This window comes from Lissotriton helveticus, chromosome 11, assembly GCF_964261635.1.
Source record: "Lissotriton helveticus chromosome 11, aLisHel1.1, whole genome shotgun sequence".
NCBI classification, from domain to species: domain Eukaryota; kingdom Metazoa; phylum Chordata; class Amphibia; order Caudata; family Salamandridae; genus Lissotriton; species Lissotriton helveticus.
Window position 1 is genome coordinate 910885397 of NC_136072.1, and position 26239 is coordinate 910911635.

General features: G+C 43.9%; 1 protein-coding gene across 1 annotated transcript in view; it reads right to left on the minus strand.

The window, feature by feature from the left end:
- The window catches only part of CFAP73 (cilia and flagella associated protein 73), a 109415-nt gene that overhangs the window by 72634 nt on the left and 10542 nt on the right, over nucleotides 1–26239 (minus strand). The window contains exon 2 of the mRNA XM_078667167.1: nucleotides 15060–15165. Within this exon, the coding sequence (XP_078523293.1) occupies nucleotides 15060–15165 (106 nt within the window). The remainder of the gene's footprint in view (nucleotides 1–15059; nucleotides 15166–26239) is intronic.

The following is a 26239-nucleotide window of genomic DNA, read 5'->3' on the forward strand; positions in this document are numbered from 1 at the left end:
ACGCCCCCCTCCCTTTATTATGTTATTAGGTCTGGGTAGGTTGGGGTCCCAGGTGCCTGAAGAAGGCTCGGGGAAGGGGCTGCATTCCTCCCCTCCCTTTCCAACCCATGCCTTAGGTGGAGAGGGTGGGGTTATTTAATCATTGATTCACAGATCAACTGCAAACGTGACAATTCTATTTAAAAAACATATGTTTTTGATCACCTGTCCAAGGGGGGCAGAGTATACCTACCCTGCACCATTAAATCTATTTTTTTAATCTTAGTCCTAGGATGGCTGCCGCAACATCGTTGTTGATGTGGTGGCAGACAATCAGACCTTATCTTGAGATCTATCCGCTCTGCAGATCCTCTGCGATGGTGAAGATTACAACATTTTCTAGGCTTAGTTTCGCAAAAACTGCAAAATGGATTTACGCCAAATCACAAAAAGCATCCCTTTTGGTTTAAGATCTAGCTTTCTACCAATGTTTGGTTTATATTCGCTGAGCCGTTTGGCATCCTCATTTACACTCTCTTGTGGTAATGGCATTATGGAAAGACAGCAGCAGCTACATTTTTTATTCCGGAACACAAATCATATTAAAATTGAAAGCCTTCAAATCCCAGAAACCATCTTGATATTCTAGGAGTAGATTTCTCCACACCCTTCATAGTAAAGGCTGAAATCAGTGGTTTGTGGTCTGCCTTAAAACAAATGGTATGTCGCAATGAAAAAACTTAAACTGAAGTCCGGCCCAAACACAAGACTGTGCTTCTCACTTCATCACGGAACGTCTTGTTTCACCATCTGCCAGTGCACAAGACGCAAATGCATTTAGCCTTTCCTTCTCTCTCACGATTTGACTGAGTGGCACCTATACCATTAGTACCGACGTCTATGGCGAGAATGGTATGTCTTTTAGCGTCAAAACTGCAGAGAAATGGGGCATTAACTATTTTTGCTTTTAATGCTTACAATGCTACTTTCAAGATGTATCCCAAATACATTTCTAATTTTTCTTTAAGAGTTTCCAGAGTGCATCAGTAAAACTTGTGAAATTCTTTACTAATTTGGAGTCATAGTATGACAGACCTAAGGAAGATTTAACTTTGTCTTTACTATTTGGAGATGGGGCCTTTCTAATGGCATCAATAAGATCATGTTTAGGTTTGATGCAGATACATCTTTAGATAAGACATGACCTAAGTATGTGACAGATCCGAAATAAATTTGCCACTTTTCCTCCTAGATTGTAAGACCAGCATCGTTTAGTTTTCTTAAAACTGTTTGAAAAACCTCAGCATGTTCTTTCTCGGTGTTACCAGGAATCAAACAATCATCTTGGAAGCATAAGACATTATCTTCAAGATTTGCTGCATTATTCTTTGAACGACAGCTGCAGCAGATGTCACTTCAAAAGTCATCCTACAAAATCTATATGCTCCTAATGGTGTGAATATGTGAAGTGAGTAATTTACTGCATGGAAAGAGTTTCACCTGATGATAAGCAGATGAAAGATATATAACAGAAAATAACTAGCCTCGCTCAGGGGTGTGGAATTTAATAAAATATCTACTTGTCAATGGGGCAGGTTGCTTCATAAATCTACTTGTCCTGTAACAAAATCCATCTGCCCCTTCGGTGCCATGTAGTACGGCGACAAAATATGGCAGCAATCTTATTATATAAGAGTTCTGATATATGGGTCAGAGACCTAAAAAGTACAAAACATTCTACTGCCAAGGGTCTGTATTAACTAGGGTGACTTCATTCAGATACTCTGGGGTCCTGTGTGATGAGAAGGGCTTGTGGGTCCAGCAACGGAAAGCAAAAAAGCATGCTATGGCAAGATCTACGCTTATCCAGAAAACAATGGTTCCTGTGGCATATTACTTATATGATACTCAGTCCATATATCAAGCTCAATAGCAATTCAGTCATTGGAGGGAGGGTGGCAAAAAGAAAGAAACACAGTTGTACCAGTTTGCAAAAAGAAAGAAACACAGTTGTACCAGTTGGCAAAAAGAAAGAAACACAGTTGTACCAGTTCATGGCAAGATCCACAGCAGCTCTCCTTGGTTTGCACAGAGACTTGGGGCTAAGCCAATTGAAGCTATGCTTAACATCTATAGATCGAATGTATTGCCATCTCCAAGTATGGTTCTGCAATCTGGGGCTAAAGGCCGGCAGGAGCTTTACAAATAGTGGAAACATTTTTTTAGGAATCTGTTCTCAGTTCCGCAATCCACTCCCTCGTATATTATTCACCAAGAATTAGGTTTTGGCTCTGTATCCAATCTGATAGGTCTGGCTCCCCTTGTATGTTGGCTTACGATTTGGACTACTCCTGAATTGCTGATGAATAGAGAGATTGTTCGGGATTGTTTAGACCTGGACAGAACAAGCTGCATCTCATGGCTACAGTATGTAAAGTCACTACCAAACAAATTAGGACGTCCTGATCTCTTTGACTCCCCAGACAATGACAGGAAAGAGGACCTGCCGTGGGTTGAAAAACATTTTCTACGCATGATGTATATGGAGAAAAAGGCCAAAGAGATAATGAAACCCATGGTACGAGCCTACCTTTTGTTATAAACATCTCCATCAACAGAACCATACCTGAAAGTTGAAACAAAACCATACCATCGCTTTCTTTTAATCAGATTTTGTTTTAACCTTCTGTACTGTATTTTTGCCGAACCGCAGGGTTGGAGCAAGGTGAAAGATTCAGACCCTTGCACATGTGATCATTTTTCCACCCAAGACACTATGCACTTTATTATGTTCTTTGATCATGTTCATGACAGCCGTAGGAAAGTTTTTATTGCCAATTTTAAAGGGAAAAGGTCTTACTCGGGTACGACCGGCATTAGTGTACCTTCAGATGTTCAATGACACTAGGGAGATTTTTTATATTGCTAGTTTTTTAGCCTCCGCTGCCAGGGAAAGGAAAAGAAGGCATATTATGACCAGTAAAGTGCTGCTGTTTTTGAATCGAGATGAAAGATGTTTTATATGTTTGCTCTTTTAACTGATGTGTATAATTTTATGACTTGACTGTATATGAATTACTGTTTATGTATGATTGTTCCTCTTTTTTAAGAAGAATCTACAAAGATACCTTTGTCCAGTTTTATACCAATCAAATCTTAATTTTTATGGTGCTTAAATCGTAAATAAATCGTAAATCATACGTTCTTATATAGCGCCTTTTCACTGTAAGGTCTCAAGGCGCTTGCTTTGGGAACCCGTCCTCGCCTTTCCCTGCGAGATTACCCCTACTGGGCATCCCCAAGGTGAAGACCAGGCATCCCATCGCGGTGGGGCCGTAGTGGAGATTAAGCAAGCTATTGCCCAGAGTTGCAGAGTGTGAACCCACGATTCGAGTAGGCACCGAGGCGAGAATTATCGACTCCGTGGACATTTTGAGCTCATGACCCTGCCGCGTCGGGTATTGAACCCTGGTCCCGGGTCTGACCTCTGCATCAGGGACGGCCTCCTCAAACCGGTGAGCCACACTTCTCCACCTCCGCTTAAGATTATTTTAACATGTTTATGTCTTGTGGTGTTGTATATGGCATTTCTTTGAGATGACAGTAGTGGTAAGCAATAGATCCAGGGTTAGAATGCCCTTTTGAGTCAGTGCAAACCTATTAACTTGCATGTTTTAAGGGTTTTCAACAACTCTTCTATAATCTTTTTCCATCTCAAGAAATATACTACTGACAATGGCAGATGTAAACCTTTTTCCACAGTTGGGGAAAAAAGTGGTCGGAGGGAACTTGCAAACACTCAGATTTTCGCATGAGCAAATCTACACATGCATATTTGCTCATGCTAAAATGCAGTTCACAAATATGTTCTAGGAGTACTGTTTCTTGTCCTACTTCTATAAGTTCTTTAGAATTCAAAAAAGCTGTGTATAGCTACTCTTAATGCTAGGACATATCCCATGGGCGCACTTTTGAGACTTTCTTTAATAATTGGGCCCTTAATTTGGTCTGGCGTTGACCGAGATCGTTTGTTTTTATTAAAATTCTGTCTCTCACGCTGTATTGTCTAGCTTTACTGTGAGTGACCTCATTCTGCTCTTTCACAAGGAGTGTATCGGAACACAAAGTAGTTTTGTTCAGTGCCAGTAACTACTGTGGCAGTGTGTGCTGTTTGAGACCAAAAAATAATTTTTACTTTTGCCAATGTTTATTATAATGATGAGGGTCCGGCAGCTCCCACACCAATAAGGTTTTACAGAAACCATGCCAAAACAAGTCACACACTGACGAAACTAAAAAGCTGACCCCCAATTTCAAAGCTACTGGCTTTGCGAATGCTTGTTTATTTTTTATTTCCCATAATCTTAATGAAACTGGCTACACTGATTTTCATTATGAATATTTTGGGAAATACTAGCATGCATCAACACGTTACTAAATGAAAACCAAATATTTTCGTCGAGCACTCAAAAGTCCAAACAAATAATCAGTATTCAATTAAGTCGTAACAGTTTTAATCTTGAATCTTTATAATTATCATCTTCATTGGAAACAGTCTTCAATATTCAGAATATTCTTCATTCTACATATAGCCATGCAGCCATGCAGCCGACACGTGTTTCGTCTGGTCATATAAGACTTAAGACTTCCTCAGGGCTGCAACCCAAACAAAATATAACAATACCATTATATTAATAATTTGTCTACTAAATGATGCTGCAAAGAAATGGTACCTAAAATTTTACAGTAGTTCAGCAAAATGTTTTTTTCTTGCTTTCATTTTTTTATCAACATTTTATGTTGAAAGCAAAGAATCGTCAATCTTGCTTTCAAGCTTCTGCAAATATTTGCATCAAATCAGAGAGCATTCTGGGAGCATTTTATATAGCCTCATTTTGCTAAACTTTGAAAACGTGTGCACACATTTTTATACTGGAACCACTGCTAGTAGTGCAGTCGAAGTTTACATTTACCTAGAGCGCTCACCCTGATAATAAAGGCTTTCAATTAATGAACCATAACCACAAGTTTGAACAGTATTAACATATGGGCAAACATATTACCTTAACGGCAGACAGTGCCCTTTCCTGATGCATAATGTGGAAGTAAAACTGACAGCCAAAGGGTTTGTGCTACAGGGGGTTGGGCCTACTTGTCCCAAGGACAAAATACACATGAAAATGTGTTGCCCCTGACCTCACACAATATGTCCGAGGCGTCGAGCTATAGGAATTCAACATCCCTGCTCGCTATTCATATTTAACATTTAATTAATTTTTAGTAAAGGTTGATTATCACCCATATGCAGCATTACGGTCTTTAAGACCAACGTATAACTATATTTATTGCCCACCTACCTTGGGAGCAATATTTATGGGTGAAACCCATTCTGTGCTTTTTATGGATTTAATCACCTTTTGTGTTTAATTTCTCTAAATCTTTCATCATAGGTACCTTCATCATAAGAGGTATAGACCTGAATTTGTGTGCAACAGGTATAGTTTTGTCTTTTAATTATTTGATTTTATGTTGGAAATTCTTGAGATGTCCCAGTCTTTTAGTAAATACTTCACATTTTTCTTTTCCATACACAGATCTTTCTACTATTAAGACTGCTTCCTCTAGGGTGGGGTCAAGCTTAATACCTAGTTCTCTTTGATGTCTTCAGCATAAAAGGTTAGGTCCTTCTTTTTGCCACTTATCTTTCCATCCTACTGTACTTCTATCTGTTTTAAAAACAGCTTTATTTATTGTTCTTTGTATGTGTAGATACAATATACAGAGGCAAACCCAACCTCTTCCAATTTGTGAACAGTGCCAGAGTAAAGTCCATTATAAATGCAGTCTCATCAATCAAATGATCATGTCCAAGTGGGGTTATCACACTGCAGTACTCTTCAACCCTCCTCATTCCATCAATCTCCCCCCACCAGACTCCCCCGTCCATAATCATCCTATGGTACTTCTATCTTTGAAGGAAATTTTCATTGAGGGCATCCCCTCCAAAGGTATAGGGTCGAATTATAGCCCACTGGATTTATATCAGGTTGCTGAAGTGAATATTTTACCTCATCAAAATTTGCATGAAAATGTCATTGTCAATAAAAGTGAATGGTAAACATGAGTCCGAGAAAACGCTGAGGTTTTTTATAATCTAACTTGATTTACAACTTGGTAGCTTTATCTAGTCATGTTTACTGTTCACTTGGGAAAGAGATTAATTTGGATCTTCTTCATTGTTCTCTAAAGTATTTGTAGTTTTGTGCCTGATATCCTTGTAGATGTGCAAAATGACCTCTCTTGTTGCACTTCCTGCATAAGGCATTCTCTGCAGGACAAGGTGGGTTGTTCAGTAAGGGATTAACAAACACTAACATATCCAAAACACTTAAACTTGTTCTCATGATAACTTCTTTCCTTACTATTGATACATACATTTTCTTTTCCATTCTTTAAATCAATATTTTTAATGTGTTCCTTGACTTAATTCACTTTGTGTTCAATAGTTAATTTCTTTCACACTGTCAGCTGTATGCTCCACATTCTTGGCTATATCAACAGCATGTTTAAGATTAGGATTCTTAGTTAAAAGCTTTTCATGAATTCTAGGGTTGTTACTACAACTCACTAGTTGATGTCTTATGAAAGAATCAGACAACTCTCCAAGTTCACAATTGTTGACTAATCCTCTTAACACAGCAATATAATTCCCTTCTTTTTGTGTTTGCCTTGGGTTCTATTAAAAATGTTTGTCTTTCCAATACAACATTAATTTATTTTACAAATTGCTCTTATAATTGTTTTAATTTATTCGAATACACATTAATGTCACCTAAACTTCTACATCTTCTTTCCCAAATTATTTAATAATGTGTTGTTTTATAATGGGTGAAATTGAATCACCTCCAATAAGATCAATTAGATATGATTCAAACAATTTTACCCACTATTTCCAAGGTAATGTTGGTTCATCTCAGACAGAGGAGGAGGTTGACTCATACTTGCTGCAGCCTTTTAACAATACAAAGTAATGCACCAAGAAATATTAAACAATGTAAAAAGTAAATACTAATAGTTATATACTAGATGTTAAACACACACATAGAATAGCACAGCATAAAATATGGTAGTAGAACAAATTGCATGAGAAGACGGTGAAACAAAATATCAATTAGAATAAAGCAGATAATCAGAAACCCAAAGTCTTACTGTTCTTCATGAAAGATGTACTAGCAATGTAGATGTACAACTTGGTGAGAGTAAACTTTATATTTCTCCAGTTCCCTTATGTGGTACCAGCGAAGATATTGTGCAAGAAGTAAAAGACACTGTGTTGGGACGGGAAGTCCTCTGCAAGTCTCTGGAGAGAGTGCTTCCCCTGCTTTATGCTAATTTTCAGGCAAGTCAACCAAAGGCTACTGGTTGGTTTCTAGATCCCTACCGAAGTAAGCATGATAATCATACATGTACACTGAGGGTCTCCCTGTTTACATGGATTGAGAACCTAGAGCTTGGCTCTGAGGTCGAGGGGGCATGCCTAATGCATCCCTATTTTTCAGAGAGTTGCTACTGCCTTCTCTACCCAGGCTGTGGTACACTGACAGTGGTGGCAGCAATACATCTATAGTTAGGGGTGAGTCACTAGCCACCATCCTGATCAAGTCTGTGCAGTCTGTCTCTTGCCTGGGGTCCTGTTGCCTTTGTCTACCTGATGTGTGCTTGAGAGCCCGTGGGTGTACTGGGAAAGAATGGTGAGTTGAGCCAGTGTGTGGAATGTGAGCTGTTCTGCTGGACATCCCAGCTATCCCGTGCCTCTCCCCAATTCCTTGGAGAGGCCTGGTGGGCGGGGTAGACACTCAGCTCCTGTCTGGGTTTAGCTGCACTAACTCTGCTAAAAGGACCCCACCCGGTCAGTGCCTCCTGGTCTGGAGTTAATTAAAATTCCTCTTTAGGGAATAGCACAGGCTGGTGCCAGGAAAGACAGTAGGTCATATGTGCATGCTTTGGTCATGCATTGAACACGCCATGAATGGTTTGTGATTGGAGGTGTAATCAGGATGCAAAAGTAGCAGACCCTCTGATTGGATGAGCGTATCAATCAGAGGTGATAAAAGTCTGGCCTGAGGTGGTCAGCTGTTGTTCTAGACTGGTTTATTACTGAAGAGACGGCCACACCAGGCTCGTCCAAAGGAAGCCAGCCGCGTCCCGCAGTGTGAAGGCAAGAGATAAGACACTTGCTCACTGCATTTGGAACTTAACCACATCAGTGCTAAGGCAATTCCCCCTCTGTGCTGCAGATCCTAGATTCCCATTGTTCATGACGAGCTCAGCTCGTCATGAGCACAGTAGCAGTGTACTGCACGACGAGCTGAGCTCGTCATGAGCATGGAAAGGGTTAAGGACGTTTTCTCTATGATGGATGGATTCTGCTGCCAAGAGTTCAATGAGGAACCAGGATATCAGCAGCATGGGAGAAGGCCAGCTGTGTCTCTGAGACTTGTGGAGCGTGCGCTTTTGAACAAGGAAATTGCAGACAGCTGCGCAAGGAGAAAAGGAAGCTTGCAGCACATCAAGAGAGCTGGTGTGGATAGGAAGCTTGCAGCACATCAAGGGAGCTGGTGTGGAAAGGAATCTTGCAGCACATTAAGGTAGCTGGTGTGGAAAGGAAGCTTGAGGCACATCAAGGGAGCCATAGAAGGGGAAGATTGATTCTACTCCTTGAAGGTGAGATCAAATCCCCTCTAAACTCCTCTTCTCCGCTGTGGGAGCCTGTACAAGCAGTAGGTGGAAATAGAGACCAGTGAAACAGGCCGCCACCTTTCTTTTTGTGATCTCTGGGGCTATCAAGGTGAACTGGCACACTGTCCAGTCACTACCCTCCTACAGCTAGCCAGTGGCTACCGGACTAGTGGGACTCCAGTAAACTGTGCCAAGACATCAGGCACCTGAGATCAGATCCCTGACTCCACTAGAGCAGTGTCCTCACTCAGGGCGGAAGGGCACTTCTGTTGCTTTGGTTGGAGGTTATGGAGCTGATCAAGAACCTTTGACTTCACATCATATACTACAAAGATTGGTATCAAGGCTATAGCGTATGAGAGCAACCCTGTGCAACATGGTCTGTAATATGCAATGTTTTTATGTTAACAGTGTTTTTCTAGTGCTTGGCGTCAAGGCGTTATAATACTGTTTGCGGTCAGAACTCTTGCCTAGAGGGTTGTAGAGACATCTGGTTTTCACTGTTTATCCTAATTTTATATGTCGTATAATTCTCTTGTGTGTATTAAAGTACTTTTCTTTTATAAAAAGTAAAGCACTGACTGGACATTGATTTTATCAGTTGGTAGTGTGGTGTGCATTGTATTCTGAATGTCTAACCCCACCTCACCTCCTTGAGTAAGCCTTGGGTTGCTCTGTCTCACTACCCTGAGAGAGTCAAGTGCCGGAGAGGAGTACTTTGTTATCTAGTTTTGGTCTACTAGTACTGAGGCCCCAGGAAACCAGTGGGGAACACTCCTGTTGATGCGATTAGATTGCAGTAACCCCTGAGTGCCCTGGTGCCCAGGAAGCGGGGTCTAACACACCAATAAAGGGGTTCATCCGAGCACTCCTGTGGTAATAAAGAATAACAGTCCACCAGTCGTAGTGTTCCTATTGGCAACATCCAAATTTAATATTCTTCACAGTTCTTCTCAATGTCCAAAGTGCAGCCAACACGTGTTTCGTCTAGTCAGTACAATGACTTAAGACTTCTTCAGGGCTATCTCATCCGTTTCTAAAGTCTTAATTAACGATGTAATTATCTCCTTCAGTCTCCTTTAATTCAGAATAACACAATACGAGATTGTCATCTCATCATCTTATAGTCAGGCGTAGCAATATCTTTAAAGTCACAAGTATCACCGCGCCTGTCACCGCTCAATGCGTTCTCAAGGTTATGCTGGGGGTAACGCAATTAGACACGTGTACGTGTACTCCAATTCTAGCCACTCGTCTGTAATATTCTCGGCGAGGGGCCTCCTTGGGGTACTAACACACAGTAAAGAAAACTGAAAGCAATCGTTCCCTTACAGGTGAAAGTAGAGCCCTAGTCTTCTGTGGATTTGCTGATTGCCGATTGCTAATTCACAAAAATGTTGGAAAAAGAAGGAAACAGTCCCCGCATTCTGGAAGATGTGAAGCAGGGGTAAACAGTATGAATACACCACTCGTGAGTTGAGGGGGACCCTTGTGTAGTTTCATGCACAAACAGAACTGTAAAGTAGCATTATATGTTAAAGGATGAAAGTGACAGCAATCCAAACAAAAGCACAAATTATTATGTCAAGTAAACAATAAGGAAAACAACACAATAAGTGTGTCGAGCACACACATAAAGGACTCTCATAAGATATGAGCAACAGCAGGAGAGTCCAAATATCTTCACTTCGTCAATGCGCACACAACAAGCAGTGCTAGGACTGAGAAGGTACCACAGCTAGGTAGCTAGGAGCAAGGAAAGCATAAATACATGAATGCTACAGACGTGAGTAGCAGTAGGGTACTCAAAGGCTCCAAACAGCACACGCTAATTGGTGCTGCAGAAGATTTTCAGCAGAGCTGCCGACTTTGGAGCTGAGAACCCGGTTCGTGTCTTGGCATTGGCTCAATATCCTGTGATTCTGGGCAAATCAGTGAGGGGCAGATTTACAAGCCCCTTGCGCCTCTTTTACGCCGCCATTGCGTCACTTTTGTGACGCATCGGAGGCGCAAAGCCAGCGCCATGCTGCGGGGTATTTACAACGTGATGCATCTGGGTGATGCGGCACGTTGTAAAGCCCTGACCACATGTAGGAGTTCCGGCGCAGGGGGGGTGTTTCTGCGCACGACTGCCTCCTAAAAGTGGCTGAGTAAAATCTATAAGATTTCACTCTGTCACTTTTAAGGCCATGCTGCGTCAAAACCCTGCACCTGCTTGAAGCAGGCGTACGGATTGATGCAGCATGTTAGGGATAGGGCTCCTCCCGAGCCTTGCTGGAGCTGCTGCGTGCTTGCGAAGCAACTCCAGCAATGCGCCGCCTTTCCGACGGGGGATGCGACAACGCATCTGCCCATCGTACGCCACGGTGCGCCGCATTGTAAATGCGGCGCATCAGTGGTGGCGCACGGGTGGGCAGATGCATCGCAACTCTTCTGGCGCATCCCTGCTGATTAGCAGAGATGCACTAGAAGTAGTGAATCTGTCCCCTAATCTCCCCAGTCCTAAAAATAAAATGAGTGTGTCCTTGTGTAATGTAACTGGTGCTCATGTAAAACGATCCAATACCGCCGGGTCGAGGTAGCGCTATTTAAAACTACAAAAAAAAAAAGGAAGATGAGAGCCGAAATAATTCCTCAAGCAGAGACAAGGAACTGATCTTCATCTGTCTTACTAGTCAGCAAGAAATCCACAAAGGAATGATCTTGTAAATCAGAATTGGGCTTAATAGCCTTCACAGTACTGTCAGCCTAAGCCTCAGGGGTGATGTTGGCTCCGTTGAAATCTTGTCGCCATTGTTATATTGATGAAACCGAAATGAAAGCAGGAGTCCAGATGCGAAGTGTTGAAGGTATTTATTCTCAGACAATATCAATGCCGCCTCAATCTCACAGAAGGCAGCAGCTCGACTGTCCTAACTGTCAAAGACAACAATGCGAAGGGAACAATAGGCATGAAGAGAAAGAGAGGTTGGAAGAGAGGGATGGAATACAATTTACCAGAGGGGCCCAAAGGGGGAAGAAGGAATATATGATTTATTTATTTCCACTGAAAAAAACAAAGGTTAAAGAGACGTTATAATTACGTGGAAATGTCAGTTAGAACATAAGATTCAGAATTTTGGAAAAGCACTGAAATTCACCAGTTATATTTAAATGAAGTAACTCACATCCTGAAATAACTATAACTTGTGCCCCAGCCATGCACAATGTCATCATAAATTATGTAATTTCAGATGTCATAAGTGATGTTATCAATGCTGTCATTGAACATCTCATGAGTGATATGTGAGGGTATAAGCAGTGCATGGCAAGGGCATGAGTTAATGGGTACTTTAATTGTCACTTTAAACTTCGCTTTTTCAGGGGATAACTAAGATTATTTTTAAACAGCTAACTATAACTTTGGTTTCTTCTTCAGTGACTTTCAATTTTTTTTTTTAATGTTCTTCAGTGAAGTTCTCTATTTTTTTATGTAAGTCATTGCCAAAATGTAAAAGGCTGGGTTGTCCCGGGCCTTCCACAACATTTACAAAATGTTTTACTTTGGGGGCCATCCTGGGTGCTGAGGGAGCCGGCTTTACTCCCGCCTGGCTGGGAAAAACTTTTCTCTCAGCTCTCCCACAAGGTGGTAGCAATCCTGTGTTCCCTGCCTGTGACAGTGCAGTCAGGGAGAAACATTACAGCTCCCACCTGCTAGAGTCTTTCTGCTCCCGCTGGGTGGCAGTTCCGAAGTCTTCCCTTCCAGAGCTCTCGTGGGCAGGGAACAGTGTTCTGGGGATTGGGGTTCCTTCCACAGCAACAGTGAGCAATCCCAAGGGGGTAAGGTCCGTGGAGCTATACCATGTTCTCCTCCACAAAATAAAATATGGCAGGCCCCAGGGTTTGGGTGCCCAGGGCCTTTAATGACTTGGGGAAGGAGGCCACATGCCCCTTGCCCATAAAAAAAGATCCTGCTTCTTCAAATGACTTGGAGAGGAGGGGCGCACAACCCCCTCCCCATATAAGTAAATTCTGCTGACCACCCCGTGCTCTGGCCGACCCTGGGGCACTTCTATTTTAAAAGGTCACCTTTTTTATGTTTTACTTTTTTGGGGGGGGCTCAGTAGAGGATCTGTGGTACAGTTATAAAAAGAAGTTTGCAAAGGACTTCATGGGATTAACAACTGCAAGATATACCTCTATTGAGGAAAAATGCAACCAGATCTTGGCCGAATAGAACAGGTAAAACAGTATTGGTTCCTGGCATTTCTTTAGGATGATGTGAGGCAATAAGGGCTTGATGTAGAATTAGGCTGACGTGTTACTCTGTCACAAACGTGACGGATATCCCGTCCACCATATTAGAAGTGCATTATATCCAATGGCACTTGTAATATGGCAGGTGACATATTCGTCACATTTGTAATGGAGTAACCCGTCCAGCGAACTCTGAATCAGGCCCTTAATGCAGAACCTCTTAGGTTTAAGTGAATTAGATGCCCTGGCAAAATTGCAAATGGCCATGCAATCTTGTCGGAGGCTCAAATGACCACATTGGATATGTTCAGGAGTTAGCTGCCAAGCTCAATGATGGTAAGTTTGAATGTAGAATCTTACCCTTGAACTTGTGAAGAAGATCCACTCAGCAAGGCAGTTTTTGTGCGGATGTTCCGACAGGTGAAACAGAACTGGAAACCACCACTGTCTTGGCCATTCTGGACAATGAGAATCATTCTGGTCTTGTAATAAATCTTGTAATTGACAATGGCTGCTGGAATCAAGGAAACTGGAGGAAATATATTTAGGAATTTCCCTAACCAGTCTATCAAAACAGCTTTCACCTTTAACTCTTGTTTACCCCATTTGTGAAGATGTCTGAAGAAAACCCTATACGTAGATGACATTTTTTTAAGATGCTGTTTTGTATAACATGTGTGATACTCCTGAACATTCTGCTAACAGCGTCTGCTTCGGCATTCAACTCTACTGGGAGGCTAACTGTGGTGATTTGGATATTCCTGGTCAGTAGTCATTTCCAAGTTGCATGGGCCTGCAGAGATAAAATCCTCAATCACGTGCCTGTTCAAGCAGTACATTATACTTATATTTTCCTTTTGAACAAGGAGGGAGTGTGCCATGATAGCAGGAAGAGTTACAGAAAGTTGATGTGGTAGGACATTTTATTCTGCACCATGTGCTTTAAATATGGAGATGATTCACATGCACAGCCCAACGTGCCAGAGAAGCATCTGTAACTCTTTTTGGGGTGAAAATCCTGGTGGAAAGGCATGTACTTCAACAGATTGTTCTAATTGCACAAGCATGGGAACCACTGGTTGTTGAAGCAGTCTTTTGTGGAGAGTGGTGTTGGGAACCAGAAAGATGCATGAGGCCATGGAACCTAGAAAAGAGTAGACTTGTTTGGCTGTCGGAAATGTACGTTTCTTAAGAGTCAGGCATTTCAGCAGGAGGATAGAAAACAGTCTTTCCTCCAAAGGAAATGCTTCTGCACTTTGGGTGTCCAGTACAGCCTCAGTTAGTGAGTGGATTGAACAGCTAGTCCGGAATAACTTTAAATGACTTACCCAGGGCCGGACTGGCTACCGGGCAGTTGTGTGTCCTGCCGAGCAGGGGAATGATTTCGTTGATGGGGACCTGTGTGTGCAAAACGAAATTCATTTTGCTTTTTTTATTTCAAAGCGCACGAACGTCCCCATCAACGAAATAAGCCCACACCACAGAGAAATTAGCCCCCAGCTCGGCAGCACACACAACTGCCCGGTAGCCAGTCCGGCCCTGGACTTACCTGTAGTCATAAGCATTGGAGCAAGACCTCATTCAGATTGAAATGAAGATGAACTTGTTGAGAAAAAGAGCATCGAGAAATAGTAGATAAAATCCCCATCCTTTACAAATGTGCTGCTAATGCCATGACCTATGAGAAGGTTTTTGGGAGCATGCAAGGTGGCCATCTTTGAATGGGCTTCCAACCTATTCCAAGATGGCCACAAAGCGTGAAGCATATGCGCACAATAACACACAAGGTTGGCCATCTCTGAATATTTCTGTAAATCTTTGTTACAAAAACATTCAAAGACATCTGCCTGTACCTGCACACACCTCTGCGTGCACAGGTGGCCATTTCGCAAAAATAAAATGTAATAAAGATTAACAAAAAGACTTAAAAAACACTTGTAAAACCAAGAGGCTGGCAGCCAATGTCAGATCTATTGGCTTTGCCCAACTGTTCCAAAACTTACCTCCCTACTTAATTACTCAGTGATTACTTCTTCAAGCAATCTGTTTTCAAACAGATGTAACTCATATAAAATTATCTGAATTAGTAAACCATTACCACTTACCTCTTTCTGAGCAAGAAGTGCCTGCTCCACCTCGGCCATTTCTCGTCTCTTTTCCAACATGCGGGTGGCAGGAGTTAGGAAGTCATCTTCCCTCTCTGGCATTTTTCTAGAAGGTACAAGGAAATTGAATGTTGAGTTTTAATCTGCTCCTCAACTTGTTTGTTCTGCTTAATGGTAGAATTGAGGATTGGGCTCATTATTGGCTTGGCGAAGGTGTGGGGTTGCGGTATTCCATGTCAGAGGTGTACCATTTGGAATACCAATGGGTGGCACAACACACAATGAAGCAAATAGACTTTAGTTAGTCAGATTGCCATTTTTGGAATATTGAGGGTACATCTGGCTGGCACGCCAGGTTATGCTTTGTAAAGGGAAGCATATGCCATTGCCTCTTGGCATGTGTGGTTTGTGCTAGTTTGTTGAGGAGTGTGATCGTGTATAAGTGTCCACAAGTCTATGCCTTCCTGACCATGTGTTAATGCCTCCAGGTCCTAGCAGCTGCTTGCTCATTTTGCCAAAATCCTTGTCTCAAAATATCACTGTTCAAAACACTTTGTTCATGTTTCCTTGGCCCATTCTTGTCAACCTGCCCCATCTTCCTTATCCCAAAGTCCATTTCTTCCTCTTCTAGTGTTTATTTGCGTTAAATATTTGTATTTTTTTTTGTACAATTAAGAAGATACAAGCATGTGCCATACCTTCTAAAGTTATAATAGTGGTGTTGTGCGAAGAGTGGAGCTTTACGCTTTTACGAGGCCAGGGAGAGTAACAGGTGTGCAGGGGGAGACCAGGGGAGAAACAGGGGTGAGGGAGCAGGCTATGAGGCTAGATAAGGGGTTCGTAGCAACTGTGGTCCCATGCTAGCATGACTGGACCCAGAAGGGTGGTCCAAGGAGCATTTGCATTTAAAGGAAGTGGGTGAGGTCTACTTGTGCGGGAGTTGCGTCTGTGTCAGCTCTGTGCAGGGTCGAATTGTAATTGCAATTAGGCCCGGGTAGTCCCAAAGAAAGTGGCCCACACTCGCAGATCATGCCGATTTATGAAACATCATTTGGCTAGTCTCATTGAACTCATTTTTAGGGAAATATTTGGTAACCTAAGCATTTTAAAGCCTATATAATCAGTAAGATTGGTGAAAACGAGAAGCGCTGCATTTTGGCCAGGGGGGGACGAGGTGAAATAAAATGTCCCAGGGACCACAATACCTGACCTGGCTAGGGTTGCCACCAGGCCATTTTATTACCAACATGACCTGTATTTTAATATACTGGCAGCTGCGAAAATGAAGAAAGTCACCCAGTCTTTATTTTAAACTCTGATCAGTATGTATTTTAAACAGTCAGCGTAAGGTGAAAGCCCTTTAAAATGTGTTCTAAAGGTGCTTAACTCATCCGTGACTAATAGCTAAACTAAACAAAGATAGAAAAGCCACGATAAAATACAATATGGATATCTTTATATAAGGAGTGCTCTCTAATTATCATTCTCTGGCCCTTGCAAAATCTGATAACATGAATAAATTGCTGGGTTTTTTCTAATTGCTTTTTTATAGTTTTTTATAGGGTGAACTCGGCGCTAGGCCAATCAAGCATTTTACATGAGCACATGTTACACTACACAAGATCAAATACATTTTTACTTCAGGCGTTTGGAGATTAAAGGCCTAATTATGATGTCAGGTGGAAAGCCATCAGACAGCTTGCTGAGGCTTTCCGCCCGACATCATAGGTTTACGTCTGCCCACCGCATTCCAATACTGGCAGTCGGAGGGAAACCCGTAGGGGAATTCTGCTCCACTTCGGACGGGCTCACAGAGCTTGTCGGGCGGAATAGTCATCCCGTAATAATGGCGGAGCCAGCCTTGGCTTCACCGTAGGGATTACGATGATGCTTTCCGCCTGCCCTTTCATGGCAGTCCGTCCGCCAAGAAAAGGCAGGCAGAAAGTGACTTTGGGGGCCCTTAATAGAGCCCCTTCCCCTCCTGGCCCTCCGCCATGGGGCACCCCCTGAACATCCCTGCACTGTGTGGCAGGCACCGTAATGTTACCTCCCACACAGTGAAGGGATGTTTGAAAACATTTTTTTTTTAATGCAGTTTATGCTGCTGCCATTTTCCATCCGTCGCACAAGCTGCAATTGAAAAATCGGTGTTTCTGACCGCCCATGGGAGGTCGCATCCTAATTCAGTGGGTGGAACCGCCGACTCATAGTCTGGCGGTTCCATTCCGCTATCCCTTGCTCGCCGTCTCTTCCTGACATTACTGCTCTAAGACTTACCTACTCCCTGCTATTCGACCCCCAGCTGCTCCTCCCCCCTTCTTAATTGGTTCAACCCCAAGACAATGTGCACTCTATGAGGTTATCTCAGGACTCACGGACTACCTCAATGCTGCTCAGCACACTTGGACTTCAGAACCTATTATGTAGAATCCTGCTTTATTGTATCAACCCCAAGACAACGTGCACTCTATGAGGTTATCTCGAGACCCACGTACTACCTCAAAGCTGCTCAGCACACTTGGACTGCAGAACTTATATGCTGAATACTGCTTATTTTATGAATCTTGCTAAAATAACAGTTGTGAAGCGCTCCGATACCCTCGGGTCGGGCTATGAGGTTATCTCAGGACCCACATACAACCTCAATGCTGCTCAGCACACTTGGGCTGCCGAACTTATATGCTGAATACTGCTTATTGTATGAATCTTGCTAAAAAAAACTGTTGTGAAGCGCTCCGATACCCTCGGGTCGGGCTAGCGCTATATAAAACTACTTAATAAAATAAAATACAAATAATAATAAAATAAATAAATGGTGTCAGTCGGACAATAGTCCAACCAACATCGTAATTAGGCCCCAAGTGGTTTGGCCAGGATTACAATATGCTGAGCCGACGCTGGGACGGGGAGGGTTTCCCACTTCCAACATTAGCAGGTTTGGCTGTAACGCCACCTCCTCTCTAGTTTAATAAAAGCTTGAAAAGGTTGCCTCACAGCGAGGCCTATGAAAATACAAACACACGCTCCAGGAAGGCTTCTCTTACATCACTCCCTCCACAGCCCTCCATAGCCTCAGGGCATGGCCTTGCGGGGAAGGGTCAAGAAAAAGGACATAGCTACTGCAGCTCTGGCGAGGGAGGAGGTCTGTGTTGTAGATGGCCCATCACTAGAAAATCAACTGGCCCCCCAAGCAAGACCCCAGCATACTCCCACCCTCCCCCACCCACCACAGCCTGAATTTGATGGCCTGGCAAGGAAGTTGTCAGGAGCAAGACACTACTTCCGGGCCAAGTCGGTCCCACAGGGGCTGCGGTAAGAATGACCAAACAAATGGAGCAACACCTGTCTCCCAGTAAGGCAGATTGTCACACTTACCACCCTTGGCTGCCCACCACAGCCTGAAGAGCGATTTATGGCCTGGCAGCAGAGGGACGAAGTAGAGGCCATTAGGCACCAGCCCATCGCTCAATGCCCAACTTCCCTCCTTCCCAATCCGACCCTGGCTAGGGGTGCTGAATGCAGCTAGTAAGACAGCATGTGCTGTGGGCCTCGCCTAATGCATTGGGAAGCAGAAAAAATGGTTCACTGAACGCTTTAAACAGGGTGGTGACACGCTGCACATACTGTCTTAGGGGTGCACTTAGGTGTGTGTAGAATTGTTGTCCATCACCTCTTGGAATCGGAGCAATAAGGCATCCAAATTTCCTTTCTGTCTCTTATTCTGGGTCAACATCTGATGATGAAAAATAAGTCCCAAAAAATGAGTGCAGGTTCCTTCACCGGTAACAACCTACATCAATTAAGCACTGACTTAGTTGGAATTGTTGCTTCATGGCCCAATTCCATGTCAATGGAATATTTCCAGAGCCCCCCAGAAGTCTTCTAAGCGCAGAGCGTAAGTGGCCCCCTTCTGTTTCTCAGACTGCAGGATCCAACCGAGGTCACAAGCCTCCCAGGAGTGGTGGAGAGACACTGAGCAGTCCATCTGTGCGAGTTGAGTAGTCACCTCTACTCAATACTGCGATAATGATCCATATGCCCACAACATGTGGTGTAGGCAGGACTTTAAGTGGGCCGGGTCATGCCAGTGAACAATGCCGGAGGCAGCTCTAAAAAGCAGGTGCTGAGATGGGTCCCTATCAGGCTCTCCATTTTTGTCCTCACCCTCAGGGTGGAAAAGAAATCTGAACTCTGCCGCAGTTCACTGCTTTTGATGTAACTTTTGTTTGCAGCTTTATGTAGTGCAAACTCGACCCAAAGGTATTGGGGCACTTTACATAAGCACCATCTACATTACACAATGACATATTTATAAATGATTTGTTTTGGTATGCGGGGGTTAATTGGAGGGGGGGTAAGTAAGTGATTTCGAACCTGCTTCCCCAAAGTCGGCAGCTCTAGCCTTACGCCACAACCTCTACCACAAGAGCTGAAGCATTTTCAATATTATATACAACTTTACGCAACAAACAACCATTGACAAGGCCAAGAGTCCTTGGTCGTTGTAGGTGTAATGTTACTTGTTGTATTATATATCTAGATGCAATGACAGAAGCACCAAAATATCAGTGGGGTGGCATACTATGCAAAGCACAGATTTTTTGCTGAAGTGTTTTCAAGCCACACCCTAATTACATAGGCCCTGCCTCTTAGGGAGGTAAGCTCTAAGTAGAATAAATAAACTGTATATGTTTAAGCCTAACGTTGCTTGAAACTGAGCCCGTGTATGCCAGCACTCTGACCCATTCTTAATTTGGGAGAGGTTGTCCCACCTCCCGAAGGGCTGGTAAAGAAGGACCTCCGACTGCTAGCTGAGATGGGGGGCAGGTGGTCCCATAGTGTGTAGGTGTTGCAGAAGCATGTGAGAGGAGTTCCACTTCTGTGATGGCCCAGGTGGTGCGTAGTGAGCGGCAGGTGGTGCGATGCATTAGAAATTCCCCCCTCAACTCCCCGTTGAAAGTTGCAGTGCTCTACTAGCAGAGCCGGCCTTTGCTAAGATAGCGCCGTAGGCGGGGGCAGAGAGAAAGTTGCCACCCTTACTGATAGTAGTGAATTAAATGAGGCAGCAGGGGGTCCCTTTTGTGTTCACTGGTCATTCCCCCACATCCCTGGATCTCCCCCTAGCTCACCTAAATCACCGATAGTTTAGGTGCCTCATACAGGTGATTGTTTTGTTGATGTTTTCCAGCAGGGGGAGAGGGTGATTGGAGGGCAAGGAAGGGAGCTAAAGGGGTGTTAAAAACATTGCCATCCTTATGATAATTAAGGTCTAAAAACACTGTGAACTTGCGAGTCAGACAGAAAAGAACAGGCAGGGGCACGGGCAAGGCGGGAGCAAGATGATAAGGGCGCTGCTGTTGGCATAACCTTAATGCACACAGCTCCATGCGCCCCTAAGAAAACTGCCGCCCAGGGCCTGGGCCCAGCTCGCCCATGCTAAAGGCTAGCCCTGTCTACCAGTTCAATGAAAGGCATTAAGTTACAGTGATGAAACAGGCTGTTCAGTGTGAGGACCCTACCCCCCGTCTGCCATTTTGCTAGGGTTGCCATCAGCAGTAGTTCCCAGGTGCACAGGATGGGGATGGCTAAGACGGAAGTTGGGATTGAGTTGGTGAGACATATACCCATGCAGTAGCAATGAAACGCAACGTGAAGATGATGAGGGCTGGCGCATGGGTGTCCACAGAAATTTTTCCAGGGGGGGGGGAATATGTTAACGTCATCACCATCCTCCGACATGATGTGTGCCAGGTGAGGCACAAGAAACACTGGGGCGCAGGAGGAGCCATGGGGGACAGGAAGCAGGCTGCATATGATCTCATACACCATAGGGTTGTTGTGCCACAGCCATCTCTTTCTTTAATAAAGTAAGAATTATCTGGTGGTTAATGCAAAGATCTGTGTTTTGTCTACACCCAGTTAAGAATCATGAAGTTTAACATGAAAATTTAAAATTTGTATTTTATGTATCAAGGTAAGCGGGTTACTGCTTTTGACATCCTCTTGTTAATTGCTGTTCATAACTTGCAATAATTCTAATATATCACAGAGTGCTATGGATTGGCATCAAAGGGATACATGCAAGTGTCAAGGCATGGGTTTAGAACCTTATTGTTATTTTCAAAATCTGTCTGTTAGCAAGATTGCTAAAAGAGGTCATTCAGAAGTAAGAAAGTCAAACGGGTTTTAAATCATGACTTTTTGTTTCTCCCTACCAGGCACTCTTGACAATTTGTAATCCTCATTGTCTTATGTAACATACTGTAGATTCATTTGAACACTTATGATTTATTGTCTTTTTTTAACGTGTGTGTGTGATGTAACATACTCTGACACCCTACACTGGGATGAGAAATGCTATGAAACAATTGAATAAAAAAAATTAGAACTTTTTAAAATCCTAATACGTGCAATTACCCAGATCTGACATATTTACGGTGTGTGCTCATCTCTTATACACAGAGGTTGAACAACGTCAAAAACCTGCCTCCAAATCATATTTTCCTTGTACAGATCACAAGCTATGGGTCTTAGTTTCCCTCCATTGCATTAGCATTTAGGTGTTAGGCCCCAGGTAGTTCCCACCATGGTGATACTCAAACAAAAGGAGTGCTGATGGCCCTTTAAATTAGGCCCTTGTTTTGGGGTTCCACCAGGTGATACTCGAACAAAAGGAGGGCTGATGGCCATTTAAAGTAGTCCATTGTTTTGGGTCCATCTGGAAGTGAAAATAAAAAAGCCCCTTCACCGCCTGCAGGTTGATGCTCAGACTAAAGAACTGCCAGTGGCGGGTGTTGCTGAATGTGTCATGGTGTTGGCAAATTACGCCAGGCCAAAATCAGCATTACCTCAGGGAGGGCACCCTGGATCCTGGACCATGCTTAATAGCAGCCCCGGGATCTGGCAGGAGCACCCTCATGTTCTGCACTGTACCGAGCACATATATTACCCCACATGAGGTCATTCTCAATATACTGTAAAGGTGTGTGATAAATCACCCGTTTTAAAGTGCACTAATCTCTGAAGGGCGTGGGTTTACCTCAAATAAATAATAACGCTCACAAGTAAGTAGTAAATGCTTTCTACCCTCTAGTAACAATGTGTGCCAGGACAGGCTGCCCAACAAATACGCAATTACACAAACAGTGACATTAGTTTGGTCTGGTTCTTACGCCAAGGGTTTAAGAGGAAACATCACCTTACAGGCCTAGTTCTGAGGTGGGTGGAGAGAACAAAGGCAAAAGGTTATATTTGTTGTTCTTACTCCTGTTATGAGCTGATCATACATGCCGTTTGCTCTTGTGTTTGCTCATGCAATTGTCAAAGGGTCCTACCAGGAGGCTATTTGATGTAAAAATCTGTACACCAGGAGTAATAACATTCAAAACTTGCCACAGGAAACGTTTACTCATGTTATTCCTTATTTCAGGGCACATGTAATTGGGTGCAAATACATACCCCATTGCCGGCACCCTAATAATAATCCTGTATCCGGTGCAAATGGGAGTTTGTGCCTGAATTGTTATCACCAGCAAAGCTGCCATCGGAGACTAAACTAGCAACAAATAAATTCACAGATTTTACCACCAAGAGTATTTAAAGTCCGGCACGCAACGTACATTGCGCTCAAAGGGCATCAGCAGCCCCCCTCGTGTGTGTCAGCTTCCCGGGCACACACACAGCCGCACCCGAGTACTTCACACAGGTCTTTAAAAGACCATTTACTTGTTAATGAGGCTTTGTTGTGTTGTCACCCCTTCTTAGAGCCCCTGCATCTCCACTCTGCTAATGGCTGGATGAATTACTCCCCCCCCCCCGAAATGTGACTCTAGTTGTGCCTCTGTTTAAAGTCAAGGTAGAAGGGAGATGAGTTGGTGTGAAGTTTAAAAGAGGGGTGAACGAGGGAGTGAAGACGCCGCGTGGTGATGGTCATGGGCGTCTGCATGGAAGGCAAGAAGGTGCGCTCCAGGGGGGGCACGCGCCCCTCCTTGCCCCCCCTGCGGACGCCCATGGCTGGCCGGCACCCTTGACTGAGCGGGGTCGAATAAATGCAGAAAGCGTCCCAGTCGCCAAGGGGAAAGGGTCGAGGCCATGTTGTTTAGATGAAGTTCAGCGAACCGGCGGCTCATCCATTTCCTTCATCATTCGTAACCCCTTCGCCGCAGGGCTAATTCCCCTGCGGCCCGGGGAGGGGGGGGGGGTGCGCGCGCAGCGCCACGGTGCTTGTGACGAGTTTGGCTTGTCACGCTGCACGGTGGCGCTGTGCTCCTGACGAGCTGAGTTCGTCATGACCACGCCTGTTTCTTCAGAACATTCAGCACAGCAGGGGAATTATCCCCGCGTGTGAACGCCGTGGTGGTCATGACGAGCTCAGCTCGTCATGAGCACAGCGCCACCGTGCCTCATGACGAGCTGAGCTTGTCATGAGCATGGAAGGTGTTAAGCTCACTTTGCCACCCCAGTTCAGACCTAGCCATATGCAAATCAGTCTTGACCCTGTGCCTCATGGGAACAGTACAGCCCGAACTGCCAAGGCATGTCTTCCCTGGACCATAGACAAGTATTCTGGGACCAGTTGCAGCATAACACCCCCACGTCAAAGTGCTGAAACTTTTCAGACATTCACCCCCAGTCACAGATCTGGGTTTAATCCATAATCATTCTTTAGGTAAGGTAAGGTAAGGTAAATTTTATTATGTATAGTTAATTAAAACCAATACAATCGTTACATTTGAAACAAAATCTTAAAATGTGTTAAAAGAATGTAGTAAGTCTAATCATCTTTATCGAATACCATACAGTAAGAGACCGAGAGTGGTTGTCTAGCAGTGTTCCCTGAGCCGGAGCGGGCTGGGCATTTGTAGCCCAAGGTTCATCCGTTAGGTGCCAGAGCCAGTGGTTACCGCCAGTTGTAAATTTTGTAGTCTTTGCTCTATCGCAGTCAGAAACTTGACATATCTACAGTTCAGTTTTGTGTTCGCCGGGTTCAAGCAAGCAAGCACAGCCTGCCTTCGCGTGCTGGTCCCTATCTGCTTGAACTGGTCCCTTAGTAGGTGTCGGCGGACTTGTCGGAGCTCTTCACAGAGACAGGTCATGTGGAGTATGTCTCCCGTTGCTAGATTGCAGAGTGGACAGACTTCATGGCCATTGCTCCTGAGCCATGGTGGTTGGTGCTCTCTGCTGGGCAAAAGCGGCCTTGTCCTCTATTAGGGAAAGGGTTTTTACGTTTTTCCAACCGCTTTTTTAAAAGGGTCGTGCCCCAGTTCCATGTCCCAAAGTGTGGTTGCCTTGATTGCCCCCAGTGCTGACTTCAAGTAGGAGCGTGCCTGAGATACATCCCTGCTTTGTATGTCTTGCCACAACATCGCATTTAAAGTATCATTGGAGGCAGAGCGGAGTTTGTGGCAGCAGATAATGAAGGCTCCTTGTCTTGCAAGGTCTTGTTTTTTTAGGCCAAACTCCAGCCTTATTTAGGCAGGCGAGGTGTAAGATGGGAGTGAGAACAGAGTTCTATATGCTTTTACCTGGATGTTATCTAGGTTCCTGGCGTCTCTTCCACGTAGTGCCTCGCTGCCGTAGGAAATCATTTTTTAGCTCCCTTCACCACCCCAGTTCAGACCCAGCCATATTCAAATTAGTCTTGACCCTGTTCCAGTCCAGCCCGAACTGCCAGGCCAGGTCCTCCCTGGACTGGAAACAAGCATCCTGGGACCAGTTTTGGGATAACGCCCCATCTCAGCCAGGCTAGCTTGAATTCAGTGGCAAAGTGAGTATGGGATCCACATCTGGGCCTACCCTGCCAACTTAGGGCAAACAAAGCATAGACAAGGAGACGATGGACAGAGTGTTGAAACTTTTCAGACACTCACCCCCAGTCACAGATCTGGGTTGAATCCACCATCGTTCTTTAGCTCACTTCGCCACCGCAGTTTAGACCTAACCATATGCAAATCAGTCTTGACCCTGTGCCTCATGGGAACAGTCAAGCCCGAACTGCCATGTGCAAGATGTGTTGTCAATTTTTTTAATGGGAAAATAATTTCCCCATTAATTTCTTATTTTTGAACAGGAAAATAATGATTCAATATTTTCATTTTTGTCATATTTAGACTGAAAACGAGTTTCAACACAAAATGTGGACTTTTTCTTGTACCTAAAATGAAAATCTTAAATTCTTGTGTTTTGAGCCCATTTTTGGGTGATTTCTAGGTGCATTTTTCAATGCTTCTTGGTGCCTCCAAGCTCCACCTTTGGGGTCTGGCAGCTCACCTGGTGCCGTCCCATGGCTGTGAAAGTTTTTTCCACTGCACAAAGTCCATCTCCAGCCAATCCAGATCAAATTCAAATATGATTGGCAGAAATCATAAGCCATCACTCGCATTTAAAATGAAAGAGATACACAAAAGTGTTAAACCTTTCAGGCCCACTTGAAAACATTTTCAATGCAAATATCTCAAAAACAGCATAATGTACTTCACAAAACCAATTAAAGCAAGCTTTTGAAGTACAGTTCTACTTTTCTATATTAAGTATGGCATAATTCCGTTCAGAGGTTTAGGCTCTATGCGTGAGCAAAATACCCTATGGGAGCTGAAAGGGAAAATAAGTCTCTTTTAACATTCCCACCCCGCACACCCTTAACGTTATTCCCCTGAACTGATCTGCACAAAATTGCTGGACCTTAGCCGACTGTCTTAGTGATTTGCAAATTTTGTACAAATGGTCAAAATTTGCAGGTAAATCAAAAAATGTTTGAATAGAAAGTGCACCTGAACCATGCACAGTGGCAACCGCCATTGTGTTTTATAATATTATTACTCTGTGGCAGTCGCTACTGTGACATTATAGTTAGGTCAGAGTTTCCATGGGAAAGGCATTTTGTTCTTGCTTAAAACTTTGGTGCTGTACTTGCACACAGTCAGGAGCTGCGGGCCACTGCAGCCGTTCTGGCACAAGGTATACTCCGGCCTGGAGCAGGTCCTGTCCTGGAGGTTGGCACTTAAACCAAGTTATTCCTACTAAACAGCACAGAAGGGGTCGGGGGAACCATTACAAGCAACACTTATTATTTCTGGGCCTCACACTGGCCAAGCGGGATACTGCCCAATCTTGGAAGGGGACTTCCCCGCCACCAATAGGAAGGGGGAGAAGGCCATGGACAGCTACATGCGGGCAGAGAT